Below are 12,809 nucleotides of genomic sequence, written 5' to 3' on the forward strand. Positions count from 1 at the left end.
GAAAGGAAATCGTTTACAAATTTTGACTTTCTCATTGAAATCTGTCTCTTTCAATCCATAAAGCTTGACTCATCACGCTGACATACTGAGATTACTCCTGTACAGAATCTGCTTTAGGAATTTTGTGTTTGTGTGGGTGTGTGTGTGTATGTGTGTGTGTGTGTGTGTGTGTGTTTTCCTGCATCACCAACTCTTTTGACTGAATCAAGTGCTCTCCACACTGCCCTCCCTCACCCCCAGCCCTCACCCCGAGGAAATTGATTTGCGAGTAATTAAAAACGTGTGTCTGGACGCTGGCCAGCTTCATGTTCTATTCATGCAGATTAATACATATTTGTCGTTGCCTGTGGGGGCTGAAAGGCATCTGTCTGTGCCATTAAACATTCATGAGCATGCAGGACACAGAGAGAGCCATTCGGCAGCTCTTTACCCGCTCCTCCTCATATCAGCACACATCTTAATGGAGCACATTAAATCAGAATGGCCGGACAGGGATTTCACAGTGACAACCGCATTCATCACGCCTCTGTTTTAAATGAAAAATCCCCTCTTGGATCCTCTCGCACTGTAAAATATCATCATTCTGCATGGCTCAGTGCATTCCTGAACTTATTTGGTGTTGTGATTTACTTTTTTGATGTACCTACCTTCTTTCTACCGTCCATCTTTTGTGATTTTTTTCTTTCCTTTCAACAACTCCAACAAAAACAAGCATAAACTTGTTGCTTTCGATGCCTGCATCACACTGTGGTCTATTGATGCGACTGTGGGTGGAGAAATTGCTATCTCTGCATATTTTACAATGGATTTCTCCCTGTATGATTATGTTGTTATGCTGTGTGTTGTAGCAAAATGCAAGAAGCACTTGCTCTTTGATTCTGAGGAGCGGACAACAAAACCGATGTTGAAAAATGCTCTCCTATCAAACCCGACTAAACAACAAAATAGACAAATGAATGCAAGGTACATCACCAATATTGGCGTTTGTCAGTGCTGAAAGGGATAGTTCACCCATTTTGAAAAGTATGATATTATTTCACTTCCCCCTCTAGCTGTAGGTCAGTAGTGGCGCTCTCTTCTTCTCATTGTTACTGAGTGCTGGATACTGGCTGGATGCTCCAAATGCTAACTGTTAGCCTCCTGAAGTATCCCTTTAAGGGTGGAGTTTTCTTTTAAAGGGACTTTTTTGCAGGGAACAGTGGCTAACACGACCAATGTATTTGCATGTCTGTTGTGTTTGGGGGGGTTTCAGGTGGCTGGAGTGTGTGGAGCCAGTGGGCAGAGTGCAGTAGTGAGTGTGGAGGCGGGGTTCAAACTCGGACTCGGACCTGCCAGTCACCCCCAGAGGAGTCCTACCTGTGTGAGGGTGTAGTGGAGGAGGGCCGGCCCTGCAACCCACAGCCCTGCACCGGTGAGGCCTAACACACACCCCACTGTGTCTGTGTGTGTTCATTTAGCTCTTTATTAGTGAGTGTATGTCATGTGGGTGTATGTGAGTGTGCGCGCGCGCGTGTGTGTGTGTGTGCATAGTGTGTTTACAGCTACTTTCTGCCTCTTCTGCTCCTTTTTCACACCTTGTTCATGTGTTTCTGCATCCACCATTTTTAAGTCAGCATTTTGACTTAAGGAGTGCATGTTGGAAAGGGGACTTTGATCGATGAAACAATATTGAAGTCATGGTCAACCGTTTTCAAGACCATGCATGCACAGTGTGTCTAAATCATCACTCACCGAAATGGCTAAAGGGACACTGCTGAGCAAAGAAAAACATCGGAGCGCTATTATGTAGAAATCACCTTTGCTATTGAATAAGAACCTGCAGCGCTTTCACTGAATTGTTGTTCTTTCACTGCATCAAGCCTTCTTCTTTTATTCAGAGGTGTTTTTCTGTCTGACATGGCCCTAACAGCAGATTGTTACTGCTATAGATGTGTTTGTTATTGTCAGTTCATCATGCCATTAGAGGCATCTGAACACACTCAGGCAATGAAAACACAAAATGAGTGTACACACACGCTGACCTGCACACCGACATCTACACATTACATTTCCATTAAAAAAAAGTCCCAAGTTTGGCTGATGCTGTTCTGGGTGACCAATCACGTCACAGTTGTGTCCCAAATATGACCTATCCGTGGTAGGAGCTGTCGTTCTAACACCACCCCCTCATGGCCTTGCCTCACCCCTTTAGGCAAAGGCCGTCATCTTTCTCGCAGCCAATCACTTCGCTCGGTGGACAGCCGCAAGCGTGATGACGTAGACAAGCCCCGCAGTGGACAGCAGAACTCTCAGACAGGTAAGACAACGGGACGCAGAGGGATCCCATGCATCAGTCACTATGGCAGCTTGGGTGACCACCACACATACATAAAACACCACGACCAGGACACTAGAAATTTATGCTAACACCTAATATACACATCTATCAAAATCTCCCAAAATACTGCCACGTCCGCAATGGGCTTATTCCAACATGGACCCTGACTGGTGAAGTCGTATTTTACGTGAGGTCATAACAGGAGATTGTGCCCTGTCTTGAAAACATGATATTAAATGGAGTCTACCTTCTCTGTGGAAACCTTTGATCAATTAGCTAATCACAATCCCACACATCCTGTTTAGTTCTCCTCTTCCTGCTTCCCCTATTGGACAGCCATGACTGCCCCACGTTCCCTTATTGGCCACGCAACCTAGCAGGACCTTTTGAATGGGCAATCATGGCCGTTGGAGAGATGATTGACATATCCTCAGCCAGTGGCATTCACTTCCCCTGGAAGAAGTCAATGCAAAGGATATGACATCAGAGCCCCAGTGTTGCAGAAAGAACGGCAGAACAGAATCTCCCCCTCGTCATGCCACGCCCTTTCTTCTTTTGGCCGAGGAGGCTGCGTCCCGCATGCTAATTATTTTTCGGCCCTTTCCTTTTTTGCTCTCCCTCCTCCCTCTCCTCCTCCTCCTATCCGCCCATCCTTTACCCATCCCTCCTCCCGCCTCGGTAGACTCAACGTCAGGTGAGGAGTGGTCGGCGTGGAGTGTGTGTTCTGCCACATGTGGGGAGGGCTGGCAGAGTCGCACTCGTTTCTGTGTGTCCTCCTCCTACAGCACCCAGTGTAGTGGGCCACTGCGAGAGCAGAGACCCTGCAACAACTCTGCTGTCTGTCCAGGTAAGCCCCTGCCACCACCCTTTGCTCTTGCCTTCCCCTCTGCTGGACCCTACCTCACCTGTACAAGACCCCCTGACTTCCCTCCTGGGGCTTTTAACAAATCCATGACCCCCAGGTTTATTTCACCCTTGACTTCCAAAAAAGGATCTGCTTGCAGATCAAAAAGATCCCTGCTACAAGTGGTGTAAAAAGTAGCCAAAATTCATACAGGCAGATTATACAGTTTCAAATGGGAGAGCACACCTTCTTGCCTCACAGCAAGAAGGTCCTGGGTTTGGTTCCTGGCCGGCTGGCCAGGGTCCTTTCCATGTAGAGTTTGCATGTTCTCCCCCTGTCTGTGTGGGTTTCCACTGGGAGCTTGGGTTTCCTCTTACAGTCCAAAGACATGCAAGATAGGTGAACTGGAGATACTAAATTGCCCCAAGGTGTGAATGTGTACATGAATGTGTATGTTTGTCTGTCTGCCTTGTGATGGACTGGCGATCCGTCCAGGGTGTTTCCCCTGCCTTCCGCCCCCAGTGAGCGCTGAGATAGGCTCCAGCACCCCCATGACCTTTATGGATACGCGGTTTGGAAAATGAATGAATGAATGAAATGGGAGGGCATCCCTTGTCTTGATGTGGTTAACGATGAATGATGAACTATTCTTAAAAAAATATCATAACCCAAAATATAAGAGAATTTCAATCTCTTGTTTATGTTTGTGTGAACATTTGACATTAATTTAATAAACATTAGATTCATAACAAAGCATTACCAGTGTTCCATTAATTCGAGTATTAGTCTTGGCATGAATCTGAGGGGTTTTCTCCTTCCTCAGCTTCATCAGTGACATTCGTAAACATAGTGCTGTGCCCACCCATTTGAAACTGCAAAATCTGTAAAACACTATTTGAAAACTATTCACCTAAAAGTGAAAGTCACACATTACTATACTACTTAAGTCAAAGTCCTAAAGTGGCTGGTACTAAATGAACTTTCAAAATTACAAGTAAATAATTTTTTTTTTTTTTTTTTTTTTTTTTTTAGATATTTAAATGCATTGAAAGCCATCTTCTGTTGAAAAAGAATATATTTTCTTGGCAACAGACACCAGTAAAATTAAGAAAAAAGAAAAAAATCTATGTTGTATGAAATTGTTGTGGAGTACATATTTTATTTTAAAAATGTAGTAATTTTAACAGGGAGAAATGTTAGAGTAAAGTACAAATTCCTAGAACAAACTAAAACTTTTTTTTATTATTATATTTTGCTTTTTAGAGATCTTATTGTTGACTTTTTGAAATTTTCATTCTAATATTTTGAAAATTTGTTTGTGTTTATTTGTGTTAAAACACCTTTAAGCTGCCTTTTATGTATTTGCTTGTTACTGTTTGAAAATTGTCATTTGACTCTTTTATCTGTTGTTGCGTAAGGCTGCATTTTATTTCGGGGCGTTGTTTCAGCAAACACCAATGCAAGAAAATGTGACCTGACATGACAGGAATACTCAGTGATGATGGGATTTACTTGAACTTACTTAAAAATTTATTTTAAAGCCAAATCCAAATTACACCCTAAGTCCCATTTACCAACTGGGTATATCTACACATTCTACACAGTCAGTTAGAGGCTGGTTCTAATTGTCTAATTGCTGTTGACACAGATGCAATTTTGGATTTGTGGATTTGCAGTAATCAGGTAACATTCATACTTACTGGTTTAAACAATTTGACAGTATCTGCCATCTTTGCTGAACAAGAGTTTCAAAGGCAGGTCTCTAGCCTTCTCTCACATTCACAATGCCTCATGTTTGCATGCAATATGCGACTAAGAGAGAGCAGAAAAAATGGCTAGTATTCTATCCAAATTGGCTCATATTTCAGCAGCATGGACAGAGAGTGCCGGTCTAATTATCATTAGTCATTTGTTTAAATCACAGAAAATGAAGAAATGTATTAGCATTACATGTTAATCTCTAGTAGGTAAGCGAGGCATGTTCAAAACACAGCAAAAAAAAAAAAAAAAAAAGGCAAATTTGGCACAAAAAACAGCAAATTTATTATAGTGTCAAAGAGCTAAGGCAAGACCACACTGGCTGTTTTCAGTCTTCCATAACAGGTTTGAATAAATCATGGGGAACAACACCTAAAATCACACACATAATCTGTAGGCTACAGACTGTTGGGCAGTAGCCTACAGATTATGGGCAACACACAGTCAAAAATCATGAAGGAATGAACAAGTTCATGCACTGACCCTTGGATTCACTGACAGGCAGTTGGGACCTATCAGAGGTCTATTTTCTTCTCATAGACAAATCAGCCTGAATGAGTGCATAATATGTGTATAAACCTGATTCCCAAGGTATGGCAGCTGTCATACCTAATTGACAGCTATGATTTTATGTGTGTATGAAATGTGCTATTTAAATCAAATGTATTATTATTATCATTGTTATTATTATTATTATTATTATTATTAGTTGTTGTTGTTGTTGTAGTAGTACTACTACTACTAAGTACTACTACTACTAGTAGTAGTATTCCTAGCTTACTGCAGTAGCAAAGTATTTGGGCTTTGTTACCGCACACCACTGCCTGCTATAATGCTAGATTTCATGGCATTCTCATGTATTGTAGGCAGGCAGGGAGAGTTCTGTGAGTACACAGGACAATGGCTTGCCATGATGATCCCCAGTAAAACCATGTGAGCCAGCACAGTAACTGTTAAGTGAAGGAATGGCACTGTAGGTTTGTATTGTTATGATGACATGCTGCCAAGTTTGTTCTGTCGGTTTTGCATGTGACTGTGAGTGGTTAAGGGGGTCTGTGTCTTTCCGTCTATAAATCATACCCTAGCCGCTCTGATTGCAGTGCACGGCACTTGGGATGAGTGGTCGCCATGGAGTTTGTGTTCATCCACGTGTGGCCGAGGTTACAGGGACAGAACGCGCACCTGCAAACCCCCTCAGTTTGGGGGAGACCCCTGTGATGGGCCAGAGAAACAGACCAAGTTCTGCAACATTGCTGTCTGTCCAGGTGAGGAACATTCTCAGACTAAACATATGATTCAATGATGTATGAAGTCTTTAAAGAGTTTTGTTTCAAAATGCTATATGTGTATGGTATGTATTTGTTGTATATGAGTTGGATAAGCGCCATCTTTGCAAATGAAATTATAGGAATTAAAAATCAAATCACCAATAATAACTAACAACTTTCAAGAAACAGCTGACATGCACTTCAGTCCTGTAGGAGAAATAGGTTCCCATAGCATTTTTTGCATTCCATGTTTGTGCAGCTTGTTTTTTTTTTTTTTTTTTTTTTTAACCCTAATGGTGTTCGATTCAGATTTTTCCTTGTTGCCAAGGTCAGCCTAATGGCTCATGGGGTTTGTTTGGTAGGTATGTTGAATTACCATCCACATGAGAAGCGAAAAACAGCAATTTTCATAACTTTGGAACCATACAACATCCAGATAAATAAGCCCACTTTTTCATATAGATTTCACACCAGACATCAAATGGAAAGGTCAGTGGCACAATCACTCTTTAATGGTAGAAGTCAGGCAATAACACATTTGGCTGATAATATCAGTTTTGATATTTTGTTGCACAGCAGTATTGTACAATTGACTAATCGTCTGAAAGGTGTTTTAATAGATAGAAATCCATCTTAGCAAGGCGTACTACAAAGACATTACATCCTCAGCAAATGATAAAGGAGCTTGTGAGAAGGCTTGTGTTTTGAAGGGTTTAACTCCAGCCTTTAAACAAAATTCACTTTATTTCTTTTTTCTTTTATATATCTATCTATATCTATATATCTACATCTATCTATATGCATATGTATGTGTGTGTGTGTGTGTGTGTGTGTGTGTGTGTGTGTGTACAGGCAGTTTCTACTTTTGTCTTTACATTTCAATGGCAATTTTTTAAACCAAACCAAATGTTGCAAAGTGATAATATCTTGCCTGATCCATGGAACTTTAAACAAATTATCTACAAGCTCGCCTAATGTTTCCACAAATACTTTGAGCTGTTGAGACTTGTGAAGTACAAAAACCCTTCCAGTGCAGCTGTAGTGTAAACAAGTGTTTCCAAGAGCATCAGCTGGCCTATAGCGCTTACTTGCACAGGCATTTCAGACATGGAGGTTTAACAAGAACCTAACCTTGAAAATCCTACAAACTCGTGGTGATGTCAACATATGCAGATGGAAAGCATAAAAATATGTTCACTGCTAAAATTTGAAATACACAGACATTTCCCACTCTGCACTGTTTGTACTGTGACTATTTATTCCACAGTTTTTCATATAAGTGATCACTTTGTCAAAATACATGTTGCCATTCTTAAATTGTGCAAAACTCCCTTTGAGATGAATCTCTTTAGTTGTTAAACCATAAAGGTCAAGCGTATTCGTGGCTGTGTAGAATTAATTAGGTATATAACCCAAGGCATATCCAGAACACACCACATGACTAACATAGCACTTGTGTTTGTTGTTTCATTGTTTGTCCTGGCCCTGGCTGTCCTCAGTTGATGGAGTGTGGAATGAGTGGTCCAGCTGGAGCTCCTGCTCCACCTCCTGCTCCAACGGGACCATGCAGAGAACCAGGGAGTGTAACGGCCCCTCATATGGAGGCTCCGAGTGCCGAGGAGAGTGGCTGGAGACTGTCGACTGCTTCCTTGGGGATTGCCCAGGTGTGACAGATGCAGGCTCACAGCATGACCAACATTTTAGTGTGAACTAAAACATTTGGTAGGAGGGTACTATTACTATTTGAAGGGATAGCTCACCTGTTTTGAAAACCTGATGTCATTTCACTTCCCTATAGCCTGTATGTAGGGCAGTAGTAATGCTATCTTCCTTTCATTGTTTTTTAAACTACATGACAAAGAAGAAGGCCTGCCAGTAAAAATTCAGGGGTCAGATTATTATTATTATTATTTCCTTTATTTATTCAGCGAGGGTCAGTTGAGAGCAAGCTCTCTTTTCCGATGGCGCCCTGATTACAAAACACAATAAAAACTTACATAATATCATGATTCACAATTACATACAGGTTCCAGATAATTGAGGTTGTACTGTAATACGATTTTTTTCAAAATGGATGAACTATACCTTTACGGTGAATTCCTTGCAAATTTTTAGTAAATTTACAATATATATGCCTATGTGAAACTGCAAAACTGACTTATTTTACTGCAATTGTTGTGCTTCCTCCTGAAGAGCTGGTTGGCATAGAGGGTTTTGAGTGCTAGTACTAGAGGGAAAAAATCACCTAGGTCTGAATCTCAATATTCACTGAATGCATATTATGTGAGTGTCTCTTGTGTCTCATGTTGTCATGTCTTATGCACTCTAACAGTGGATGGCAAGTGGCAGCCCTGGTCGTCGTGGGCAGGTTGTACCAAGACCTGTGGCGGGGGGAGCCAGCAGAGACAGAGGGTGTGTTATGGGCCATTTTTTGGTGGCCAGTCTTGTCCTGGTGACCGAGAGGAGGTTCGCCGCTGCAATGAAAAGAGATGTCCAGGTCAGTGAATGGGGAAAAAAGATAGGGTCTAAAACCTGCATTTGATAAAACTGGCTTTGAAAGGTATTGTAGCCAGTATAGCACAATGTAAACACTTTGTTCATTCTCTTGCGTAGAGCCCCATGAAATTTGTGGGGAGGACAACTTCTCCAATGTGGTATGGAAGATGACTCCAGCTGGGGATACAGCGGCAGTGCGCTGCCCTCCAAATGCCATGGGTGAGCTCCCACCACCTACTTCTATCTCCCTGATCCATGCACTGCCCCAGGATCATCCATACTGTACGAGAGATCAGACCAAGAACAATCCCCCATACTTGAGTAATGCTGAAACCCTTGTTGGTGTCCCTACCTAGGGCTTATCTTGCGCCGCTGCACCCTGGATGAGGAGGGCATCGCCTACTGGGAGAATCCCACCTATATGAAATGCATTTCCAATGATTACCGCAGTATCCAAACTCTGGTGAGCACAGACTGTTATTATTATTTTCTTTTATATGTTAGAGTCTCAGCAACTGTATGGCAAAATAATGGCATAATAACATGAATCAGTGCTATGCAACAAACCACTCATTTATTCTTAAAAAAATGTGTATCTAAGGCTACTGGCAGTGTTATGTTAGAAGTGCCTTCACAAGGTTCTGCAACATTAAGTGAGTTAAATGAAAAGCTTGAAGACCCTATCCTCTGAAAACAGGGTTTCTTTTTGTTTTAATCCTCTTGGCAGCTTGACTTTGACTTTATGGATTGGCATTGGTGCCAAATCTGGTACTGTAACACAATTTGCATGTTCTTCCACCGAAGGGAAGAGGCTTTTCCTTGCTTCCCTGAAATCTGGTATTGTGCTGTGTACATACAAGCACCCTAACGCTGTCATGCAGAGGAAGCCTGGCAAGACGTGTGAAGTTAATGTTATATAAGTCTCCCACCAAACAAATTTTAAAATCAAAGCTATGACTAACACAAACTAATGTATGCTAAAATGTTCAGATACTGTAGCTAACATTACAGTAAAACAGCAAAATTCTAGCTAACGTTGCAGTGTATTTTGTAGTTGCAGACTGACAGCTATATAAGCAAACTGTGAAATAAACTCACCATTCAGACATATCAGCAAGTCTTTATTTCGTCAGTGCTGCCTTTGCCTTTGAGGCACAGTGTTTAGTAATTAGTTAACCTGGGGGGAGGAGTTAAGGGTGTGGAGATGTCGCCTCCATAGTTTCTCATCATCTCAAAGATGCTTATGAAGCAGAGGTGCTTCAAACCCGTTTTCAGTGGTTTATTACATTTTTTGTGGAATAAACATATGCAGCAGTATTTAATAACCAGCAATTTACAATAGATGTGGGTGGAGTCTTTAGGGCTACAATGTCAGAAAACCAAAAAAAAAAAAAAAAAAAAAAAAAAAAAAAAAAGGATCATGTTTGTTTTAGCTTTTTAGCCACAATGTTTGAACGGCAGGTGACATCACCAAAAACAATTTCAACAACAATCTAGCACCTGATTGATTTCAAGAACTAACAGAGCCACTTTCTGTACCAGACTCGGGAACATCTGTCAAAAGCACAGCGTGGCCTGGTGGGTGATGGAGTTTCGGAGGTGATGACCAAGTTAAGGGTAACATCCAGTGATGGGACCAGCTATAGCGGGGACCTGTTGGCCATAGTGGACGTGCTGAAGAATATGACGGAGATTTTCCGGAGGGCCTACTACAGTCCTAGTAGCGCAGACATGAGGGTGAGATGAGAATGGGAGCTGCAGACAAGGGTTACACCAGAGATAGTCTATATAGGGAGATATTCCACCTCCAAGAATATGTGAGTCTACATTGAGGGGGCAATGTAGAGCACTGAAACTGGGCTAAAGTCAGTCAAATGTACAGCAGCCAAGAAAATCAGCTCTATTATACTTTTTTTTTTTTTTTTTTTTTTTTTTTTGCTGTGCAGTGGTGATAATGACTAGACACTAGTTAAGAACATACACATTTCTTTGCTTTCAGTTAGCACCACATAGCCGCAGTGCTAGAGGAAGTCTTCTGAAATTGCCATCATTTTACAACCATTGACTTAACTTACGCTTATAATTATGTCCTCATTATAAATATTGGGCCATGGAACATTAACACTAATACTCCAGTTACTGATAAATATTTGGAGTCCAATGTAGTAATCATTTATAGCATTTAGCCCCACTGGCAACCATATATTTTTCTCTGTTGAGGAAGTGATCAGCACTGCCCTCAGTGGCCAAAAGACTGTATTGCACTCAAATACATTTTCCTGTCTCACAGCGTCCAGTGGCTGAGGTTCAGCTTTAAATCTCTATAGATTTTAGTTATAACAATACACAAGATTGCTCATATTTTACTAAAAATCATACACTGGCAACTCAATGTCTTCCACCTATAATGGAGACTTTTCTTTGAGGAATTACTCGAGTGTGGAGGATTTTGCTCAAAATTTGAAAAATATTTGCAACGTAAATCCAAAACTAGCCATATCAGTCTTCAAAAACCTGTACTGGTGATTAAAGGTAGACTTTGCAGGCATACCTATAGTTCAGTGGTGCCTCATTTCAGAATGCGAAGATAATAATCTGATCAAAGACATTATCTGATATCTTTTCTCTTTGTTTTACAGAACTTTGTTCAGTCTGTTAGTAATCTGCTGATGGAGGAGAACAGGGAGAGATGGGAGGAAGCACAACTGGTAAGTATCACCCTCTCTTTTTAATACAGGGACTGGACACACACAATCTGCTCACCTATAATATATATGTTGTGAACAGTGATGATTATAATAAAGATTATATTACAAGACAGGTGGACAAAGAGTCAAAAATTGTCAGGGCTAAAGGCGGAGGAGAGAAGAGCTGCTGAAGAGCATAAATAGCTGGAGCTATTTATGCTCTTCCTAACGAGTAACGGAGCAAACACCCACACTTCAATCTGTTCATATGCATCACTATTTTTCCATCCATCCACCCATCCATCATTTTTTTCCCTCAAGAAAACACTGCACAGTGCAGACAGAGCAAAGCCTGGTCTCCTGAAATTTTGTAAAATGAGCATCTTTAAGTGCAAATAACATGCTCTGTGCATTAATGATGAGAGAATTACTTTCCCCACCATTAAAGGGTTACATGGAGGAACTAGAAATGGGCATTAGCGTGACATTAAAGTAGGGTGTTAAGACCTCCGGGGGTCCTTGAGGGTCTTCAGAAAAAATGAGTTTAATTTCAATTTAAATTACTTTTCATTTAACACAGAAATTTGACGTTGATCTGACATCACTGATCTGACCTTTAAATATATCATTCTATATTCTATATTCTGGCAGCATGGTGGAGCACTGGTTAGCACTGTCACCTCACAGCAAGAAGGTCCTGGGTTTGGTTCCGGGCCGGCCAGCCAGGATCCTCTCCATGTGGAGTTTGCATGTTCTCCCCGTGTCTGCTTGGGTTTCCTCCCACAGTCCAAAGACACACAAGACAGGTGAATTGGAGATACTAAATTGCCCCAAGGTGTGAATGTGTGTGTTTGTCTGTCTGCCTTGTGATGGACTGGCGACCTGTCCAGGGTGTTTCCCCTGCCTTCTGCCCAATGAACACTGGGATAGGCTCCAGCACCCCCCATGACCTTTATGGATAAGCACTTTGGAAATTGGAATGAATTTTTTAACTTATAGTAAATTTTTTAATATATTTTTTAGTATATATTTTTTTAAGTTATTCTCTAATTTCAAGTGAATTTGCTCAGGTTTCAAAGGGTTAACTTACTAGACAGTGATTTTAATGTTTGAATCTCACAACTTTGAATTTATCTGACAAGTGTGACACCTTGACAATCCCATTATTAATACAAACCAAAATATCTTTTCATATCAGTCCCGCAGACAAAATCACTTCAAGTTGGGGGTCTGGGACTTAATGAAAGTCAACTTGGGGGTCCAGAACATGAAAATGTTTGAAAACCCCTGGCCTAAATGGGTTAGCTATTGTTTTGATGTGGCAAACACATGGAAATGGCATGTCCAATTCATCTTATTATCACATTATCACTGTCATGGTGAAGGAACATAATCTTCACATCATTCATAGCTGCATCACATATGATGTACTCTCATCA

At 41.2% G+C, this 12,809-nt stretch overlaps 1 protein-coding gene across 1 annotated transcript in view; it reads left to right on the forward strand.

The window, feature by feature from the left end:
• The window catches only part of adgrb1a (adhesion G protein-coupled receptor B1a), a 140,212-nt gene that overhangs the window by 71,832 nt on the left and 55,571 nt on the right, over window positions 1–12,809 (forward strand). Inside the window, exons 3-12 of the mRNA XM_030071915.1 lie at window positions 1,253–1,411; window positions 2,192–2,296; window positions 3,000–3,164; window positions 6,020–6,184; window positions 7,687–7,851; window positions 8,520–8,684; window positions 8,801–8,902; window positions 9,040–9,146; window positions 10,226–10,420; window positions 11,323–11,391. Coding sequence (XP_029927775.1) covers window positions 1,253–1,411; window positions 2,192–2,296; window positions 3,000–3,164; window positions 6,020–6,184; window positions 7,687–7,851; window positions 8,520–8,684; window positions 8,801–8,902; window positions 9,040–9,146; window positions 10,226–10,420; window positions 11,323–11,391 — 1,397 coding nt within the window. The remainder of the gene's footprint in view (window positions 1–1,252; window positions 1,412–2,191; window positions 2,297–2,999; window positions 3,165–6,019; window positions 6,185–7,686; window positions 7,852–8,519; window positions 8,685–8,800; window positions 8,903–9,039; window positions 9,147–10,225; window positions 10,421–11,322; window positions 11,392–12,809) is intronic.

This window comes from Myripristis murdjan, chromosome 16, assembly GCF_902150065.1.
Source record: "Myripristis murdjan chromosome 16, fMyrMur1.1, whole genome shotgun sequence".
Lineage (NCBI taxonomy): Eukaryota > Metazoa > Chordata > Actinopteri > Holocentriformes > Holocentridae > Myripristis > Myripristis murdjan.